At 46.7% G+C, this 21,479-nt stretch overlaps 1 protein-coding gene across 6 annotated transcripts in view; it reads left to right on the top strand.

Annotated features, from left to right (window-relative positions):
• Positions 1 to 21,479, top strand: part of fhod1 (formin homology 2 domain containing 1) — a 73,473-nt gene that overhangs the window by 35,770 nt on the left and 16,224 nt on the right. Inside the window, exons 6-18 of one of the 6 annotated variants that reach the window (XM_061736286.1) lie at positions 182 to 276; positions 503 to 614; positions 735 to 829; positions 1,259 to 1,402; positions 2,237 to 2,619; positions 5,213 to 5,320; positions 7,895 to 7,984; positions 11,098 to 11,124; positions 12,496 to 12,546; positions 16,009 to 16,169; positions 17,779 to 17,835; positions 18,090 to 18,239; positions 19,308 to 20,050. In XM_061736286.1, the coding sequence (XP_061592270.1) occupies positions 182 to 276; positions 503 to 614; positions 735 to 829; positions 1,259 to 1,402; positions 2,237 to 2,619; positions 5,213 to 5,320; positions 7,895 to 7,984; positions 11,098 to 11,124; positions 12,496 to 12,546; positions 16,009 to 16,169; positions 17,779 to 17,835; positions 18,090 to 18,239; positions 19,308 to 20,050 (2,216 nt within the window). The remainder of the gene's footprint in view (positions 1 to 181; positions 277 to 502; positions 615 to 734; positions 830 to 1,258; positions 1,403 to 2,236; positions 2,620 to 5,212; positions 5,321 to 7,894; positions 7,985 to 11,097; positions 11,125 to 12,495; positions 12,547 to 16,008; positions 16,170 to 17,778; positions 17,836 to 18,089; positions 18,240 to 19,307; positions 20,051 to 21,479) is intronic. The other 5 variants (XM_061736313.1, XM_061736296.1, XM_061736321.1 and 2 more) reach the window with 5 other exon arrangements.

The following is a 21,479-nucleotide window of genomic DNA, read 5'->3' as shown; positions in this document are numbered from 1 at the left end:
TGGGGGGGGGGGGCCTCTCTAATCTCACGTGCTCCAAACTTATTCCAATATGCCCTACAGTTGCTGAAAAACTCCAGTAAGACATTATGGTGCAGGAGTCTGGAGAACAGGCCTCAGAGTTGATGTTGTCGGTCGTCTGTTGATCCGTGGTCCATCTGTCCATCTTTCTGTCCCTCCTCAGCTCTCAGCCAGATAATGCTGTTCGTGGACGGCATGAATGGGGTGATAAACCACAACGAGACGGTGCAGTGGCTCTACGCTCTCACAGGAAGTCTGGTGAGTCCTCACAGCGCTGAACTGTCACGTCCTCAGATCGGCCCCAGACTGCCGTAGTGGGGGAACCCAGCTGAGACCCAGAGAAACCCCACACTAGAGGCTGATGTGAGCTGTGGTGACGTGGTGGTGGTTGTGGTGGCTGCAGCGGCCTCAGCGGCCTCGGCCGGTCCTGCAGCGCTGCAGCACCCTCTGCTGATCAGACCCTGAACACTTGTGTCTGTTCCAGTCTCGTCTGGTGGTGAAGACGGCCCTGAAGCTGCTCATCGTGTTTGTGGAGTACGCCGAGTCCAACAGTCCTCTGCTCATCCAGGCCGTCAACATGGTGGATGGAAAGAGAGGTAAACGCCAAGTTTACTTCCTGAATAATGGTCAGCGTTCCCCAATGGGGTTGCTGCTGTGAGAATATCAAAGTGGTTGCCATGGTTACGGCTTCAGGCTTGTGCGTGTGTGAGTTGCAGGTGTGAAGCCGTGGACTTACATTATGGATGTCCTGGAGGAGAAGAATGGCGCCGACACGGAGCTGCTAATGTTTGCCATGACACTCATCAATAAGGTAAGAAAGTAATGTTGAAATGTCCAAAGATCCAGCCCCTCCTTGAAACCACGCCATCCATTTTCCACCGCTTATCCTTAGCAGAGATGCCCCGGACCCCATATTCACTGACCCCCCACAGAATGGCACGAGGGACACGGTCAAATGCCTTCTCCAGATCCACAAAACACATGTAGACTGGTTGGGTAAACTCCCATGAACCCTCAAGCACCCTGTGGAGCGTGTAGAGCTGGTCCAGTGTTCAACTATCGGCCGTAATCTCCTCTCCAGTACCCCGGCGTAGACTTTCCCGGGGAGGCTGAGAAGTTTGATCCCCCTATAGTTGGAACACACTCTCCGGTCCCCCTTTTTAAAAAGAGTTAGCGACAGATTAGTGAGGTGATCGATGAAATAATGAAACTGATCTGTGCGTGTGTGTGTGTGTGCTAGACGCTGGCCGTGCTCCCGGACCAGGACTCGTTCTACGATGTGACGGACTGCCTGGAGCAGCTGGGCATGGAGACCATCATCCACAAGCACATGAGCAACAAGGGGACGGAGCCGGACCTGAAGGCCCAGTTCACCGCCTACGAGGTAGCGCCGCCCCCCGGAACTACCGCACCAGTGACTACGTTTACATGCAGTCAATAACCATTTTCTAACCGGAATATTGGCAATAACCCGGTTACACGGCCATGTAAACACCAATAACCCCTTTGAATAACCAGAATTTGCTCATATTCCGGTTTTTAAAAACCCGAATATGAGCCCTGGGTTACTCCTTTTAAAACCTGAATATTGGGTCATGTAAACGCCAAACGGAATATCCCCATCAAACGGAACAGGAATCTGTTTTCTGCGCATGTTCTTTTCGCAAGGAATCCTGGTCTTTTGAGTCCAGGAAGACATACGGAAATTCTCCCGCCAGTCGGCTTGGGTGAACTCCATCATTACTACCCGTTCCAACGAGTCCTGACTGCACCTTCATCCAGAGTGTCCGGTGCTCTGGTGGAAACGGGTAGCATGGATATGGAGGCACAGCTCCGGCTCCATTTGCCATTTCTTCACGTTCTCGCCTTCCATTAATGAAGAAGGCAACGAGGAACAGTGTTAAGTCCTGGTGGGTCAGAACCAGAACCAAAGCTCAAAAGAAGGCGACTTCTACTGGGCTGTTCATTATCCTCCGTGCTGCTGTTATTGTTGTTGTTTTAGATTTGGATACAGGAAGAAGAAGCAGAAATGACGGTAATTGCGTCATGACGTTCTCCGTGCGTCGCTGGTTTGATGGAGATATTCTGAATGATTAATTACCATGTAAACGGAATATTCTGAATGTTTCAGTAACCGGAATATTAGCAATAACCCCCATTTTGACTGCATGTAAACGTAGTGAGTGATGGTGTTTCAGACCCATGTTTGTGTCTCCAGACGGCCCTGCGGTACGAGGACGGCGACGCCGACGACCCCTCCCCCCACCTCCGTAAGGAGAGGAGGAAGCTGGCGGCCAGCGAGCAGGAAGGACGCAAGAGTCGCCGCTCCTCCAGTCAGAACCTCCCGGATCTCCTGTCCACCTCGCCCCCGCCCTCCGCCATCCTCTCCCCCACATCCACCACCTCCCCCACCTCCCCCGCCCCCTCCTCCTGCAGCCCCACCGAGGGGCTGGACAGCCGGGCCTCGTCCCCTCTGGTTTCTGAAGCCAGCAGCTCTGCCTCCAGTCCGTCTGGATCTCAGAGAGGGTCGCCGCTGCCCCCACCCGTGGCCGCCAACGGCACCGTGGCAACAGAGGAGGAGGAGAAGGTGCCGCTCAGCCCGTAAGTTCAGGCCGACATGAGAAGGTAACCAGGTTAGATACCGGTGGAATGTTCAGTAATGGGACTTTTCCACTAGTACCTACTCAGCTCGACTCCACTCGCCTCGGTTTGATTCATTTCCACTAGGGGTCTGACGTGCCGAATAGATACTTTTTCTGTAACTACCGTATTTTCTGGACTATAAGCCGCATCCGCTCTATTTAAAAAAAAAAAAAAAAAAGATATGCAAGCCGCAGATATTTGTTGTTAGATTAGATATTTACTACATGTACAGAAGGATTTTGAACTGTAAATGATGTACATGTTTGTACCTAAATAGATCTTTCCTAACAGTGTCTTTTAACACGGCAGCAACTTTGCTGATTAAAACAGGACAGAACCAAGAGAAAATAACCGCTATTTATTTATCTATTTATCTGTTTGAAATCTGCTTCTACTTCTATCTGCTAAAGAAGAAGTAGCGTATTCTTCTTTGCATTTATTTTGTCTTAGTTTTGATTCTAATTCCGGTTAGAGCGCCCCGAGTGGTGGAAGAAAAATCCACAGAATAGAATAACCTTTGTATAAGCCGCATGGTTGAAAACCTATGAAAAAAGTAGCGGCTTATAGTCCAGAAAATACGGTACTCAGAGTAGTTACAGAAAAAGTATCTACTCGGCACGTTAGACCCCTAGTGGGAAAGAACCAAACTGAGGAGAGCCGAGTCGGGCTGAGTTGGTACTAGTGGAAAAGTGCCATTAGTTCCTCATCAGACTCAACCTGGACGTTAGATAGTTGGCGCTTGGTGCTAACCAACGACGCTGCATGCTAAAGCCCGTGCTAACCAACAGCAATAGCCACATGCTAATCAATACACATGCCAACTGACAAGTTTAGCCACATGTTAGCCGACATGTTGGCCAAATACTCATTGACGTTGTGTTAGCCGCAGGCTAGCTGACGACGGTGTTGGCTGCATCCTAAAGCCCAAGCTAACCAACTGCAGTAGCTACATGCTAACTAGCGTTGCCACCCGTCCCTTGAAATACAGAATCGTTACGTAATTGGAAATTAAAAGTTACGTTCCGTATTGAACCAATACAGACCCATATTATGCTCTTATTTATTGATGTCATAATATACAGGTGAAGGTTGGAGAATTTGAATATATTGCAAAATGTCATTCGTAGTAAATTCAACTAAAGTTGAAGCAAATATATTATTTCCCACTACATTCAAAGTGAGATATTTCAAGCCTTTATTTCTTATAATTGTGTTAACATATCTGCTTTGCATGTAATAAGACTAGGTAATATATTAGTTTCACCTTTTAAGTTGAATTATTGAAATAAATTAACTTTTACACCATATTCTAATTTCTCGACCTTCACCTGTAGGTTATATTCTACATCTGGGCTGATGTGGACATACATAGCATTTCAGTTGCTAGTATGGTTCTCTGTCTGTAAAGTCATGCAAGTTCAATGCTATTAAAGCACTTTAAACTTTAAATCAAAGCATTCAGTTTTTTCATATAAAATAAACACATTTCTATGCAGTTTAGACGTTTTGGGGATGTCCCTTTTTTTTTGGCGCCTGCACTGCTGAAATCAGGGTGTCGCTTATTTCTATTTCTGAAAGGTGGAAACCCTAATGCTAATTAATACACATGCCAACTGACAAGTTTAGCCACACGTTAGCCGCGTGGTAGTAGCACTGGCTACAAGGTAATGGACAGTGAGCGCCAGTCGTAGAGGACGAGGAAGACAGGAGGAGCTTCATCCCAATCAGACCGGTATAGCTGGAGGAAAAGTGAAGTCACTGCAGGTCCCGGTGTTGTGGACTGAGCTGAACATGTTTTTGTAGCTTGGCAGAACCACAGACTGTTTGGTTTGGAAGCTGGTTCCTGTGAGTTCAGTCAGCAGGAATGTTTGTGGTCCAGCATCTCTGTTTCTGTTGGAGTGACGATCTCCCAGTGAAGCTGACGCAGCACACACAGGTGTGTGTTTGTGTGTCAGGCTGGAAATAATCATCTGGATTTGAGCCGATTCAGAGTACCGTAGTTTGCGGACCATAAGGCGCATGATAAAAAATATATAATATTATATATAATATATATATAATGATGAGCTAGTTAGCTGCTGCTGTTGATTGTCAGTCATTAAAAACGTTAAAATGTTACAGCGGCTTCTTTTTGGAGCGTCAGTGTTACCTATCCTGGGACTTCTATATAATTGTGCACTTTTCTGAGAACTTTATTTTCTTTTCTGCTGCATACTCAGGGTGAATGTTAAGGATTACCTAACCGTACCTAACTTTTCTCACCATAAGCATTGTTTAATGCTGAAACCTGAAGAGATGACTTTTCGCACAACATTAAAACTGGCTGCTAACCCAGAGCTTGTGCAGCAGAAACCAACTTCCACAGGACTGCAGACCTTTCCTTCCACTTCTGTCTCATGACATATAATTCTCATCTCTGATCTCAGAATAACCTATTTTCTTCTGATTTTGGGTGTCTTTGGTGAAGGTTTACTGTCTCTGATTTAATCATCAATGTTTCCCTCTTCCTTCTCTCTGTTGTTCCTTCTCTCTGCTGCATCTCCACCACTAGGAGTCGTTCTTTCCTCAGCCATCACATGTTGGCTCTGGGTCTCAGCAGGAAGTCCAGGCTCTTCTCCAAAGCCAGCTCCATCTCTGAGGAGCCTTTGGCCAGCAGCAGGTCTGTAACACTGAGAGAATTCAGGGCTGCCGACAGCAGTCCACGGATCTGCAGCGCCCCCTGTAACCGCTAATACCTATCAATATTAGCCCAGGAGTCCGAGACGTTCCCAGGCCAGCGGAGAGACATAATCTCTCCAGCGTGTCCTGGGTCTTCCCCGGGGTCTCCTCCCGGTGGGACATGCCTGGAACACCTCCCTAGGGAGGAGGGACATGTCTGGAACACCTCCCTAGGGAGGAGGGACATGCCTGGAACACCTCCCAAGGGAGGAGGGACATGCCTGGAACACCTCCCTAGGGAGGAGGGACATGCCTGGAATACCTCCCTAGGGAGGAGGGACATGCCTGGAACACCTCTCTAGGGAGGCGTCCAGGAGGCATCCGATAGAGATGCCCAAGCCACCTCAGCTGACTCCTCTTAATGTGAAGGAGCAGCGGCTCGACTCGAAGCTCCTCCCGGGTGACTGAACTCCTCACCCTATCTCTAAGGGAGCGTCCAGCCACCCTGCGGAGGAAACTCATCTCGGCCGCTTGTATCCGCGATCTTGTCCTTTCGGTCACTACCCAAAGTTCATGACCGTAGGTGAGGGTAGGGGCGTAGATTGACCGGTAAATCCAGAGCTTCACCTTTCGACTCAGCTCCCTCTTTACCACGACGGTCCAGTACATCGACCGCATAACTGCGGATGCTGCACCGATCCGTCTGTCAATCTCACGCTCCATCTTTCCCTCACTCATGAACAAGACTTGAGGTACTCAGGGCTCATCCACCCCCGGTGCCCTGTTACTCAGGAGCACCGGGCACCTCAGTAACCTCGGCTTGGGTGATAGACGTCTCTGCTTCCTCAGTGGAAGGCATGTCAGTCGGATTGAGGAAATTCTCCAAGTATTCCTTCCACCGTCCAAAAATGTCCCAGGTCGACGTTAACAGCTCCCCACCCACACCGTAAACGTTGTTGGCAGAGCACTGCACCGGAGACCTTGCATCCACAGGCCGCTGCGTCGACAATAAAGTCAGAGAACATGGTCCACTCGGACTCGATGTCCCCCGCCTCCCCCGGGATCTGAGAGAAGCTCTCCCGGAGGTGGGAGTTGAAGATGTCCCTGACAGGGGGCTCAACCAGACGTTCCCAACAGACCCTCACAATCCGTTTGGGTCTGCCCGGTCTGTCCAACCTGCTCCTCCGCCAGCGCACCCAACTCACCACCAGGTGGTGATCAGTTGACAGCTCAGCCCCTCTCTTCACCCGAGTGTCCAAGACATGTGGCCGAAGGTCAGGTGAAACGACAACAAAGTCGATCATTGACCTCCGGCCTAGGGTGTCTTGGTGCCACGTGCACTGATGGACACCCTTATGCCTGAACATTGTGTTCGTTATGGACAAACGGTGACTAGCACAGAAGTCCAACAACAAAACACCGCTCAGGTTCAGATCGGGGAGGCCGTTCCTCCCAATCACGCCTCTCCAGGTATCACTGTCATTGCCCACGTGAGCGTTGAAGTCCCCCAGTAGAACAATGGAGTCCCCAGTTGGAGCACTATCCAGTACTCCTCCCAGGGACCCCAAGAAGGCCGGGTACTCCGCACTGCCGTTCGGCCCGTGGGCACAAACAACAGAGAGAGACAGTTTCCCGACCCGAAGGTGCAGGGAAGCGACCCTCTCGTTCACCGGGGTGAACTCCAACACATGGCTACTGAGCTGAGGGGCTATAACCAAGCCCACACCAGCCGCCGCCTCTCACCCTGGGCAACTCCAGAGTAGTGGAGGGTCCAGCCCCCTTCAAGGAGCTGGGTTCCAGAGCCCAAGCTATGTGTGGAGGTGAGCCAGACTCTCTCTAGCCGGTATCTCTCAACTTCACGCACAAGCTCCGGCTCCTTCCCCCCCAGCGAGGTGACATTCCATGTCCCCACTGTGAGGGTTTTGGTCCAGGGATTGGGTCGTTGAGGCCCCGCCACGACTGCTACCCAGACCACAATGCACCAGCCTGTCATGGACCTTCCTGCGGGTGGTGGGCCTACGGGAAGGCGGGCCCATGACGCCGTTTGGGGCTGAACCCGGCCGGGTCCCACGGGCAAAGACACAAACCCCTTAAAGCAGGGGTGTCCAAAGTGGGTCCTCGAGGGCCGGTGTCCTGCATGTTTTAGTTCGTTCCCTGCATCAACACATCTGATTCTAATTAAGCTCGTCACCACCTTGTCATCAAAGTCTGGATAGTTCTGTTGATGACCAAGCTCCTTGTATCACGGTTTGATAAAAAAAGGGAAACATGCAGGACACCGGCCCTCGAGGACCGACTTTGGACACCCGTGCCTTAAGGTTAAGGTGCTGCAAGGCGCTCGGCTGACTGTAGTCACATTGATTCCCATTTTCTCCTCAACTGGAGCTAAATATCTGAAGATAACAGTCCCAACTTTGTCCAGAGGGGGTCACAAGAGGGTGAATTAATGTGAGCTGGGATCACAAACACATTACAGTCATAGCGGAATGAACTGGCAGAAAATGTGTTTAGAAACCAGTCTCTCTCTCCATTATTGGCTGTTCCCTCACTCTGTGTGTGTGTGTGTGTGTTGCAGCTCGTCCTCCTCAGACCTCTCTCTCCAGGAGAAGTCATCGTCTCAGCCGAGTGCAGATCAGTCCAAGACGGACACCAAGACTGGTTTCAAGTAAGTGAAGTTGTACTGGGTGCTCTGGTGTCCATGGTAACCATGGTAACAAGGTTTTGTTAGAGATTTCCTATTGATTCAGACGTCATAGCGTTCTCTGTGGGACTGGTTTGACTGGTGCCCAGGCGGTTTTTCCCAGTCTGTGTGGTGTGGAAGGTTCTGGTAGGTGTCTGAAGTTTTCAGTAACGCTTGCGGAGCTCTGCTTTGATCCTGGATTATCTTCTCACATGTCTGCGTTGGCTCTGGTTCGTTTATGGAACTTCCGTGGAATTTAACTGGATTATCTTGTAATCATATCCACTTAACCTGGTTACGGTATCCCGATCGTTCCTTCATCATTTCACTCATGTTCTGAGACTAAGTCTGACTCTTTTAGATTTCATCCTCATACTTGAATCATCTCTGAGTGTTTCTGGAAGCTTTCTGGAACGTTTCACTTCTGTGTGAAATCCCATCACTTCAAATTCCCAAACTTTTTCTGAAAATTCTTTAAAATCTTTCCTGAATATGTCTGGACTGTTTCTGGATTATGTTGGGCTGGTTAACTTTTGTAGACTAACTAATAACTAACTAATCATTTCTGTGTCCAAAATGTTGTTTGTGATTACCTGAGTTTTATATCTGAATTGTAAACTCAACTCATTTTACAGATGAAGGGATGGGGGGCCGCTTAAAGGGGACCTATTATGAAAAACATTTTTTTTCTTGCTTTAACATATATAAAGTGGTCTCCCCTCAGCCTGCCAACTCAGAGAAGGAGGAAAGTAACCAGATTCTGCAGTGTCTGTACAGCCGCCAGTGTCACGTGGATCTACGAGCTGTTCAGATTCTGCTACCGTCGTTACGTAGCGACGGGATGGATTTCCATAGGTTGGCCTCCGATGTGTGAAACCACGGCCACAACTAACTCCGCCGGCCGGAGCTTCCACCATTTTTTCGTAGCGGTGTATCGCGTCATTCAGGCAGCCAATCAGCACAGAGCCTCATTATCATAGCCCCGCCCACTCAGAATCCTGCATAGATAATGAGGTTAGAGAATGGGAAGATAAAGACATGGTTTAGAGGCTGATTTTCTGATTTATTTAGCAAAAACAATCAAACGCTTGTTTTTAAGACATTCAAGACCTGTTTAAAATAGGTATTAGATGCCATAATAGGTCCCCTTTAAGTTCAAAATGTCACCCAACCAGGACAAGACTGAGATACTCCTGAAGTTCAGATTGGAGAGCTCAAGATTAACTCGAAAAATAAACCCTGTTGGCTAACTCATTTGGTTATCTGAGGCTAGCTTGCACTAGCTGAGGCTAGGTGAGTTAGCTGAATCAAGCTGAAGCTAGATATGTAAAATGAGATTAGGTAAGACTAAAGCCTGATTTGAGGTTCTGTGTTAAACCATCGCAGAGCCTACGCCGTTGCCGTGACGCCGTCGTGAACCCTTCGGACTTCTCCGTCACTCCATTTCTCTGCGGTGCAGTACCCTCCCAGAACACTAGTTGATACTTTGTTTAGCTTCCGGCTTTTCTGGTCACAGTGAATCAAAGAGATAAGGACAACTATTGTTCAAAAAACCAAAACAACCCAAAAAAATAAATAAATCACACACAGACAAAGAAAAGAACGCTGAAAGTTCACGACTGCTTCACGAACCAGAACCGGAAATGCGTTGCTACCAAGTAAACCAATCACAGCCCTCTCGGTCTGCGTTGGGTCTGAGTCGCCTCGAAGTTACATTTTTTGGGAGGTGCAGGTCAGGCTTAGGTGTAGGCTACGGAGAGACTCCCGCGTAGTCTACGGCGTAGGTTTAACGCAGAACCTTAAACCAGGCTTAAAAGAGACTAGGTGAAGCTAGGTGAGTTAGCTGAGGCTAACTCATTTAATTAGCGGAGGCTAGCTTGGACTAGCTGAAACTAAATAAGACTTGGTTAGTTAGTTGAGGCCCTGATGGAGGCTAGGTGAGTTGGCTGAGGCTAGGTGAGATAGCCAGCAATACAAATGTAGGAAGACTCCTCCCATCCACAGCTCCATCTTCTAATGATGAAGATGGCAGCAAAAGAAAAAGTAATGGGCGGTTGAATTTCATCAGAATTGTTACTTCTTTCATCACAATTCTGACTTCTTTCATCACAATTCTGACTTCTTTGCTGTGTTCTCTGATCGAAGTCAGTCAGAAAGGCAGATTTGTTAGGAATTTTGGTTTTAATCTCATTCTACAGTTGCATTTAGGATTACACTGCAAAAACTCAAAATCTTAACAGGAATATTTGTCTTATTTCTAGTTAAAATGTCTCATTTTTAGTCAAAAAATCTCATTACACTTAAAACTAAAGTCATTACCAGAAAAAATAACTTGTTATTTGACAATGTTCACCTGTTTCAAGTAAATTTTCAAAAAATCTTGTTCCACTGGCAGATTTTTCTATTTATTTTAAGTGAAAATCTACTTGAAACAGGTGAAAATTGTTGTTTTTTCCACTGATGAGTCTTGTTTTAAGTGTAATGCGATCTCTTTTGACTAAAAATGAGACATTTTAACTAGAAATAAGACAAATATTCTTGTTAAGATTTTGAGTTTTTCAGTGTAGTCACAATTTGAATCTCCAAATTTCGAGTTCTTGGAAGCTAGGTAGACTTCCGCCCATGTTTTTGCCGTGTGCTTCTGTAACACACGGTCTGTGTATCGTAACTTGACGTGACACGTGACCGGCGGTCTCCACCTGCCGGCAAATGTCCGTCTACGTGAGATCAATTCAATCTGACAATCATCACTGCAGCTGAGTTTGTCCCTACGTAAACTTTTTAAGCATAAAACCTCTGAACTTGAGGTATGTGGTTAATGTTAAAGGTTTAGTGCACGTTTGAGGGATATATCTGCATAAAAGGAGGTTGGCTGGCTTTATTTCTCCGTAAATATGGGTTCTGATGGCGGCGTTGTGGCGCCCCCCTGTGGCTGCAGGGTCCCTCTGATCTGTGGAGTCCCTTTACCAACGTCTTTCACTCTCTTTTCTCCATGAAAACACAAGATTTGTCTCTTGTTCTAATGTTTCTCTTTTTCCTCTCCAAACTTCTTCCTCCCTTGTTTTTCTTTCTCTTCCCGTCCTCCCTCGTTCCTCCAGCTCTGTGGAGCCTGAGCAGCTCTTTTGGTGAGTATTTGTCCTCCTCGTGTGTCTGCCCTTCGTTCTGGTGCTCAGCTGCCCAAACGGGTGGTTAAACTTTAAACTCTAAACTCGGGGTTCAGGTTGGGGTTAAGGGTCGGGGTTGGGGTCGGGGTCGGCTGCTCATCAACGCCGGTGTGTGACATAAACTAACATTATATTTTTTAAATTGAGAAATAAGCTCAGACACAACCGCAAAGCTTTAAAAAAATCCCTAAAGATGTGACTATAAATCAGCAAATTTGGGGGAGAAATGCTGTAATTGTTCATTTTACATTTCAAAAATTTGCAAGAAAATCTTTTTTATAAACTTGTATATGTGGAAAATAATGCAGACATTTTACTAATTAAAAAATCTGATTTGGGGAAAAAAAGTGATTCTGACCTTGAAACTAAATCTTGTGTTACGGATGTTGAAAAAAAAGCTCCCTTTAGAATTTCACTTTGAATAAATGAAATATGCTATAAGTAAGGTGTCCATTAACATAAACAAGGTGTCCATTAACATAAATATATGGACGTTTGCCTCCGCGAAGTCCATATATTTATGTTAATTTACACCTGGAAGGGCATTATCCCGCTTATACCACGGTCACTTACCAAAAAACTAATATTAAATCAGTTATTCATGCTTTAATGTGTTTTCAGTGTAAATCATTAGTTTTATAACAAGTCACAGCTGAGTAGCTGAGCGACTATTTAATCTCTCGTCTGCAGCTGTTGGGACCTGGTAAGTTTTTTAACAAGCCATAACTCAGTTTCTTTGGTCACACCTGAGGGTCTGACTAATACCTGGAACAATCACTACCGTCCCATAAGGTCATTAATGGACACAGTGTTGATTCTCCAGTAACTAGGACGGACCAGAGATACGACTTAGCAACGGGAGATATTCTAGTCCGCTTAACTCTGCTTGGCTATGCTGCAGTAACAAACAGGAAATAGATTTGTTTCAAAGAATCAAAGTCCCCGCAAATTCACCAAATAAATTAAAAGAAATGACAAAATCACTTGTCCCCGTTCTGCGGTAGCCGGCTCTTCTTCTCTGAATCTCCGTTGCCGTGGTTACCACCTGGCAGTTGATCCAGCGCAATGATATTAAAGTTATCAGGGAATTTGACTCAAGTATTCACACAGACCTTGGTATAATATGCTATATATTACGATCGGCATCCTCTAGTGGCTCGGAGGCTGCACAACACCCATCTGCTGTTGTCAAGGGCGGAGTGTTCTCTCTGCCTCTGTGCAGCTGAGCTCCTGCTGATGCATGATGGGAAACCTGCAGCAGGACAGAGCCGTCCTGACACTCTGAGGTGTGTGTGTGTGTACTCTGCTCAGGTGTGTGTTGTGTCTCTGCAGCTCTGATGACTGTAGTGTAAATCAGGACAAGCCGGTTCTCAAGAGGTTTGAGTAAGTACTGTTGCTGCCCCAATGCATGCTGGGAACTGCAGGGACAGGTGCTGGGATGGAGTGCTTCTCTTGGGATTTGCCGTGTGTGTGTGTGTGTGGTGGTGGTGGTGGTGTTTAAATATCAAATCAAACTTTATTTATGAAGCTAACAGGGACGCAGCGGACCTCAGGCCGTCGTCATGGCAACCGGAGTCAAAATCGCTCCCACTGAGGAATCACAAGTACGAAAATTTAATAAAATAAGAGAAATAATTAAATATATAACTGTAAAAACGAAACAAATAAAAGATAAAAAAATGATCCATTATAATAAAAATAGACAAATAAGTAAATAAAGTAAAACATCTGGATTTGAAAGACACTGGTCCTGGTCCTAATCTCATCTGGGGCCAAGTTTACATCCAGGTCTTAGTGTTCAGGTCCTGGTTCTGGTGCCCAGTCCACGTCCAGCCCGGGTGCTAGTTTGGGTCCCGGTTCTGGTTCTAGTTCCAGTTCTGGTGCTGGCCCTAGTCCCGGTCCTCATTGTAATTTCGGCCTGGTTCCTCGTTCTCATTCCAGTCGTTTCACTAATCTGGATTGGCCACGGTTACATGATGTTCTTTAATTCGGAATTAATTACTCTGAATTAAATAATTCCGAATGTAACTATTTTCCTTGGAGTTTACATGGAAATAGTAAATCCGAATTAAGGTTTACATGGAAAACACGTTTGATGGTCTTTATCTAATTCCTCTCCAGGTCTGGGGGTTGGGAAGGTTCTGATTGGATAGGGGGGGACCGGAAGTTAAACTACCGGAAGAAAAACAAATTTAGCCGCTACAACTTTGAAACGCTCAACACTTTGTATGTTTCCTGTTTCCATCTGTTCTTTTAATTATTTCTATTTATTAAATAAATGGTCTCTGCTCTTGACCAGCGTTTACTGCTGCTGCATCTTGAAACTTTGTTAGGAAAACCAGCCCAGCAGGAATATAAGGTCATGGAGACAGACGGGCGAGGGAACGAGCAGAAAGAAAGACCAGAATTAATTTAAAGCAGAATGAGTGTTTACATGATCACGGAATTATTTTATTCGGATTTAAAATCTGAATAAACCAGCCACTTACTTTGGAATTAAGTTTAATTCGGAATGGCCATTTTCATTCAGAATTAGTTGTTTACATGGTAATTTTTACTCATTTTAAATCTGATTTAATTTTAATTCTGAATTAAAGAGGAATTAAACTTCCCATGTAAAAGCACTCATTGTGTCCTTGCCATCATCTCTGTGGGTTCCCAGTCCTGCTCCTGTCCTGGTTTTGATCCCAGTCCTGGTATCCATCTGGATTCCAGTCCCTCATCCCAGTCCCTCAGTCCGGGTCTGGGTCCTAGTGCCAGTTACTACCCTGACTTGAGTTCCTGGTTCCAGTTCCAGACCCGGTCCTAGTTCCCGTCGGGGCCTGGGCTCCCCGGTTCCGGTCTCTTCAGCCGAGCTGCGGTTCGGTCCAGACCAACAGAAAGTGTTAGTTCTGCTGGAATCTGAGCGATGTGATTGTTGGACGCCGCTGCAGAAGTCCAGACGGCTGAGCGCTGAGCCGAGCCCAGCAGATCCGGTCTGCCCAGACCTGGACCCGGTCCAGAACCAGCACCTCAGGAACCTCACCGTCAGTGTCTGAATGATCCGTGCAGGTTCAGTTACTCAAACTTCAGTTGCGTCTTTTAGACGTTTAACAGACGAAACACAAACGGACCTTGCTGTTACGTCATCGCAGACGTTTCAGAGCCAGAGATCCACACCCAGATGTTTTATTGTCAGGAGATCCTGACCCGTCGTGACCAGGCTCTCATGTGGAAGTTACATGTCATGTTTGATATCTGGAAGGAGCGCCGCTCCTCCAAAATGTCAGACTGTCCTCGGACCGCCATCCTCCCAGCGCAGCCAGGAATGTGTGTGTGAGTGTGTTTGTTTTGGTTCTGCTGCTCTGATTTCTGCCCAAACATTTCCCATATTAGCATCATAAATCTGAGTTTGTTGTTTCATCGTCGCTCTGCAGATTCATGTGTGTTAACAGAGTTGTGTGTGTGTGTGTGTGTGTGTGTGTGTGTTCTTGTTTATGTTACCTCACGAGACCACTGGTTTAATCACAGACAAAGTGGGGACCGGTAGTCCTGGTGAGGACCCAACCAGACCTGGTCCTGCTGAGGTCTGGTCTTGACTAGACTGGTTCTCAGCGTCTGGTTAGAGTTGGAGAGACAAGTTTAAGGACGAGATTAAACTGGTTATTGGTTATCTCCGGTTTCGGCTCAGGCGGTACAAAAAGAAAGGAAGCTGGAGTGATGTCCTAATATGGCAGTGGGGAACCTTCAGGGCCTTCTACGCCTTCAGACAAGGACTAAAAAAAAAAGAAATAATAATAAATGTAATAATAATAATGGTAATAATAATAAAGTATTCAATAAAAAAAAATATTTTGGCCATTTTCATTCGGAATTAGGTGTTTACATGGTAATTTTTACTCATTTTAAATCAGATTTCACTTTAATTCTGAATTAAAAAGGAATTAACTTCCCATGTAAACGCACTCATTCATTGGTTAGGACTTCACAAATCCCGGGGAAGGCCAAGCTATGTGTTTTGGTATGGAGAGTGACGGGCAAATTGACCAATCATGGTTTGATTTCAAGTGGGCGGAAATTAAACAAAAGATCGGAGGCCTTCATGAAGTCCCAACATTGAATTTCTGCAGAGTGGTGAGAGCCGTTGAGAGACGGAGTTAAATGGCGGAAGACAGCATTTGCTTTTTCAGTTGCTTTTTTCCACGGTGATTTCTTTTGTGATGAGGTGAAGGCCCAGCGGTGACGCTCACAGTTCAACACTGTGTGTGTGTGTGTGTGTGTGTGTGTGTGTGTGTGTGTGTGTGTGTGTGTGTGTGTGTGTGTGTGTGTGTGTGTGTGTGTGTGTGTGTGTGTGTGTGTGTGTGTGTGTGTGTGTGTGTGTGTGTGTGTCACCGGTGGCGGGCTGACATCGATCTGCTCCTGAGCCAAGTTTCTGGATCTCTGTAACTGTGTGGAGTTCATTGCTGGTGTTGGTTTGGCTTTTTGAGGAATGAAAATTAATCTTAAATTTGTTTTGGTTGTTAAGCAATTGACTGATTCTGTTGATTGGGTTCTGTTTTCATGTTGCTTCCAGAGATTGAGATGTCTGTTTTTTACATTTTTCTTGTCGCCAGATCTCATGTGCAGACTTAAACCGACGGTGTGGCTCTGACTACTTCCTGGCATCTACACTTTTTCTCTTGCTTTCTTCCATCAAAGCTTTTATTTATTTCACTTTTCAAATGAAATTCATCCTGATCCAGAAAATGTGCAGTCATGTGATAAAGTCCAAAAAGAATGAAGTAAAACGGAGGAAAAAGAGTAAATGTAGAGAACATGGCTGTTCATCGGGGTGCTGCTGTTAAAATCATCTAATCCCCCCCACAGAGGAACCTTCCTGCGCAGTCTGGCCGCCACCCAGTGGGAGAAGAAGAGGCGGAGCAAGAACCTGAGCCAGTCCCGTTTGTCCTCGTCTGATGATGTCATAACTCCGAGTCCTCAACCGGCTGCAGAACCTGGCGGCGGCTCGGCAGCTAACCAGCGTCATGGTAACAGGATGGAGTCCACACACTACATTTCCATGTACGATAGCAGTGGGGTTACTTCAGTTATAACCAGTACTCGAGTTGTAAAAGAAAATCAGGGGGGATGGTGGATTTTATCATATGGGGACAGATAATTTGTGCTGATTACAAATAATATAATAGATTACAAATAATAGCAGTGACCAAAACACCTGCAGAAATACTGCAGGAATGACATAGCAGCAGTTAAATGCAGCCTTCTGTAAGCTTTAAATATCCACTGGGCTTACATCAAATACATCAAAACACAACAATAAAAACTGTTTTCTAAACTTATCAATATGACTCTGTCCTTCACAGGATAAGTAAAATGGATCACTGCAAAAACTCACAATGTTAACAAGAATATTTGTCTTATTTCTAGTTAAAATGTCTCATTTTAGTAAAGAAATCTCATTACACTTAAAACAAGACTCATCACTGGAAAAAACAACAATTTTCCATGTCATCAAGTAGATTTTCACTTGAAATAAGTAGAAAAATCTGCCAGTGGAACAAGATTTTTCGCTTGTAATAAGAAGATAAATCTAGTCCCACTGGCAGATTTTCCTACTTATTTCAAGTGAAAATGTACTTGAAACAGGTGAAAATTGTCAAATAAGTTATTTTTCTGGTGATGACTCTAAATGTGTAAATAGCAGTAAAACCACATTCATTGATGAAATGACATAAGGGATGGAAAGGAGGGACAGTTTTACAGGGGGGATGATTTGGACCGTTTTTATTTCAGGGAGGATGCCATCCCCCCTCACCCCCCCTCAACTCGAGAACTGGTTATAACTCTGCCACCAGGAGAACGTGGTGGTTCAGTGAGCACAACGTAGCTTTTTTAGCTTGGCTGGCTGAAGCCTGATTTATGGTTGTGCGTTAAACCAACATGGAGCACACGCCATTGCCGTGACGGCGTCGTGAACCTTCGGACTTCTCCCTCACTCCATTTCTCCGCGGTGCAGTACCCCCCCAGAGCACTAGTTGATACTTTGTTTAGCTTCCGGCTTTTCCGGTCACAGTGAATCAAAGAGATAAGGACAACTATTGTGCAAAAAAACAAAAGATTAAAAAAAATAAATAAATAAATCACACACACGAAGAAAAGAGCGTTCACGAGTTCACGACTGCTTCACGAACTGGAACCGGAAATGAGTTGCTACCAACTGCAGGTCTAAATCCAGACCCTAGTGGTCAGTAGAGGAACTGCAGGTCTAGATCCAGACCCTAGTGGTCAGTAGAGGAACTGCAGGTCTAGATCCAGACCCTAGTGGTCAGTAGAGGAACTGCAGGTCTGGCTCTGGACCCTGGTGGTCAGTAGAGGAACTGCAGGTCTGGATCCAGACCCTAGTGGTCTGTAGAGGACCTGCAGGTCTGGATCTGGACCCTAGTGGTCAGTAGAGGAACTGCAGGTCTGGATCTGGACCCTAGTGGTCAGTAGAGGAACTGCAGTTCCCTGGTTTGTGTCAGACTGAGCGAGTGTGGGTTCTCGGTCAGATCAACCAGGCTGTCTGTCATCTATCGCAGTGTTTAAAAGGACAGTTGACCATCTTTGTAACACCTGACTGTGTTTGTCTGTGTGCAGCTTCCACTTCCGGTAGTTTGGACACAAATGGACAAAAAGAGTCCCAGAACAACCCAGGTTAGTGACAATTACCCATGATGCCCTACTATCTTTAGAAACCCCTTTCCCCACCTCCTCTCCTCATGTGTCCCGCCCTCTTTATTTACTGTTCCCTCTGTTTTTCTTCTTTATTCTGAACATAGTTGACTGTTATTCCAGCTTATTTGTCCATAAAACACTTTAATTCCAGATATCTTGGCTGTTTACCAGGTTTTTCTGTTTGGTGTTAAAGTAACAAAAGCTCCTTAATGCATGTGCCCGTGTGTGTGCAGCGTTTCCCGTGCAGAGACAGTCCAGCACGTTGTCTGACGATAAGAAGTTCCTGTTGGACATGCTCTACTCCAAAACCTCTGCCCCGGAGCCTCTGAGCCCGACCGCTGGGCCGCCCAAACCCACGGAGGAAGAGGGGACCCTCATACCGGGTGAGAGGGCTGGACACATCTTAATCTGGAATGAAAAAGAGTCCAGTTTTTAGCCAAGTTTGTGGTTTAATGGCGCGTTTCCACTAGAACCTACTTGGCTCGACTCAACTGGGCCTGGTTTCTTTTCCACTACAATTCAGCTCCTGGAGCAGAAGTAGGAGGTTGGAGTGAAGCTGCTGTGACGTATTTGATTGTGTATCTAAAGGAAGAAGACAACAACACTAAAGATGTAGAACCTGGAGGAGATGATAGATGTGCTGCTGGATCTGTGACTTGTGTTTGATATCAAGTTAAAAAATGAGAGTAAGAGAAGATTCAAGCAGCAACGCTTTTTAATTTTTTAGTTTGTCTCTGTGCTGCTGAAAAGTCAGCTGGAGCCGTGAGCAGCTATGAAGAGACAGAGCTCCTGGTAGATCTGGTCGTTCCTTATCTCCGTCTAGATCTTTTCAATTCTCTCCTCAGCACCAGGTTTATGAACATCTGACCCTCAGAGTTGGATCAGAACAGACTTTTGCTGCCATTGCTGGTTGAATAAAATGAACAAGAATCCGTCAGAGTCTCTTTCTCTGATTTCCTCCTCCTGACTCAGACGTCTGACTCCAACCCCCCGACCAATCGGTGGCCTGTAGTGTGATGATGTCAGATACAGGCAGAATTGAAATGTTGAGAAAAAAGTCGAAATGTCGAGATTAAAAAGGAAAAGAAGAAAAAAAAGGGAAAAAAGAGGAAAAAAGAATAAAAGAAAAAAAAAGGAAGAAAAAAAGGTCAAACATTTTTTTAAAAGCTCCAGGAGCCACTAGGGCGGCACTAAAGAGCCGCATGCGGCTCTAGAGCCACGGGTTGCCGAGCCCTGGCTTAGAACCTCGGCAGGGTAGGTACAGAAAAAGTCTACTCTGCACGTTAGTCCCCTAGTCGAAAAGAACCAAACCGAGTGGAGTCGAGCTGAGTAGGTGCTAGTGGAAAAGCGGCATTAGAGGCGTCAACATGTGTGATTAGGCTTACAGTCATGTGCAAAACTCCCCATGTAAAGGCACTGATTGAGACGTGTGTGTGTTTCCCTCCTCTCAGGTGAGGACCTGAGCGGCCGGGTGTCTGAGCGCGTCACCAGCTTCGGAGCGCGCTCCGTGGAGCCGTCGGCCCCCAGCGAGAGCAGCGCCACCCGCCGGGCGGAGCTGCAGGGCCTGGGCGGCTCCACCCAGGCGGCCCGGGCCCGGCTGGCCGAGGAGCAGAAGCGGCAGCTCCTGCGGCAGCAGAGCAGCGTGGACATGGAGGCCCACGCCCGCCGCCTGGACACCACGCCCATGACCCCGCAGGGCCCCGGGGGAGACGCCTGGGACCAGCTGCAGCCCAGCGCCGCCGCCCTGCGCATCAAGGACCTGGACTTCTCCGACCTGCTGGACGAGGAGGACATCGACGTCCTGGACATGGACACCTTTGACTGCTCCTCCTCCTTGTCCTCCGGGTTCTCCGGCATCCCCCCTCCTCCTCCTCCTCCTCCTCCAGGTATGCCTGGAGCTCCTCCTCCCCCCCCTCCTCTCCCAGGAGGAGCGATCCCCCCCCCACCCCCGCCCCCGCCCCCTCTAGGAGCTCCTCCCCCGCCCCCTCCCCCCTTCTCTGCCGCGGCGTCCATGCTGCAGAAGAAGAAGAAGACGGTGAAGCTGTTCTGGAAGGAGCTGAAGCAGGCGGACGGGCCGCAGAAGTGTCGCTTCGGCCGCGGGACGGTGTGGGCGTCGCTGGACAAGGTGGCGGTGGACACCACCAAACTGGAGCACCTGTTTGAGTCCAAGACCAAGGAACTACCCGTCGCCAAGGTAACGGTCACCACAGGAGTCGGGGGGGGGGGGGGGGAGAAGGAAAGAGAGGGGCTGGAAATGTGGTTCTGGAAACCACAAGTGTCCAGTATGTTCTAGGGATGCCCCGATACCACTTTTTTCACACAGAGTACGAGTATTTTAATTTGTGTACTCGCCGATACCGAGTACCAATACGATACTTCTACCACAAAAATAACTAGGCTAAAAATGCAATGAATTGGAAGACAGGTTTTATTTGCAACAGATAAATTCAATAAAAATAAATAAAATGAGTAGAATAACTACTTTAAACAAAAAATAATCTTTCTGTGTAAATAAAAAGTCTCCACACTGGCACTGTCTTCACATTTAAGAAAATATCAAACATATAACATATCAATGAAACATCATATCGTGGCTCGAGTGCGTCGAGAAGACGGTGAAATCCTTCGTCTTCTCCAACTGACAGTGGCTGGTCATCCAGCGCTATATATAGTAGTAGTAGTAGTAGTAGTAGTAGTAGTATTAGTAGTATATAACGGGTTAGAGCCTCCATTATCTTAACGGCCCGTGGGTCGTCTCTTGTCTCTTTCCATTGTCTGTCTCTTTTGTAGAACCTGAGCTAATGTTGCTGTTGTGTTCTTGCAGTAGCATTAGCAAACTCCGTATACTCAGCTTTATGATGCGTCTGGAGATGTTTTATCAAGTTGCTGGTATTAAACAACGTATTCTCCTTTCCTCCTCTTGACACCTAAGCAGCACGTAGCTTCAGTCTGTCTTGCTTCTGTCATCGTCCCTTATTCTGAAACATGTCCACACTGCTGACGTCCCGCTGCATTAATTGTTGCTATCTTGCCTGAAACGGCGCTGCCAGTCTCACTCACGTATCACTCTCTTCTCACTCACGTATCACTCTCTTCTCACTCATGTATCACTCTCTTCTCACTCACGTATCACTCTCTTCTCACTCATGTATCACTCTCTTCTCACTCACGTATCACTCTCTTCTCACTCATGTATCACTCTCTTCTCACTCATGTATCACTCTCTTCTCACTCATGTATCACTCTCTTCTCACTCATGTATCACTCTCTTCTCACTCACGTATCACTCTCTTCTCACTCACGTATCACTCTCTTCTCACTCACGTATCACTCTCTTCTCACTCACGTATCACTCTCTTCTCACTCACGTATCACTCTCTTCTCACTCATGTATCACTCTCTTCTCACTCACGTATCACTCTCTTCTCACTCATGTATCACTCTCTTCTCACTCATGTATCACTCTCTTCTCACTCACGTATCACTCTATTCTCACTCACGTATCACTCTATTCTCACTCACGTATCACTCTCTTCTCACTCATGTATCACTCTCTTCTCACTCATGTATCACTCTCTTCTCACTCACGTATCACTCTCTTCTCACTCACGTATCACTCTCTT

The sequence above is a fragment of the Cololabis saira genome, chromosome 2 (assembly GCF_033807715.1).
Source record: "Cololabis saira isolate AMF1-May2022 chromosome 2, fColSai1.1, whole genome shotgun sequence".
Classification (NCBI taxonomy): domain Eukaryota; kingdom Metazoa; phylum Chordata; class Actinopteri; order Beloniformes; family Belonidae; genus Cololabis; species Cololabis saira.
The sequence above is the reverse complement of the archived record's forward strand: the minus strand, read 5'-3'. Positions and strand labels throughout refer to the sequence as shown.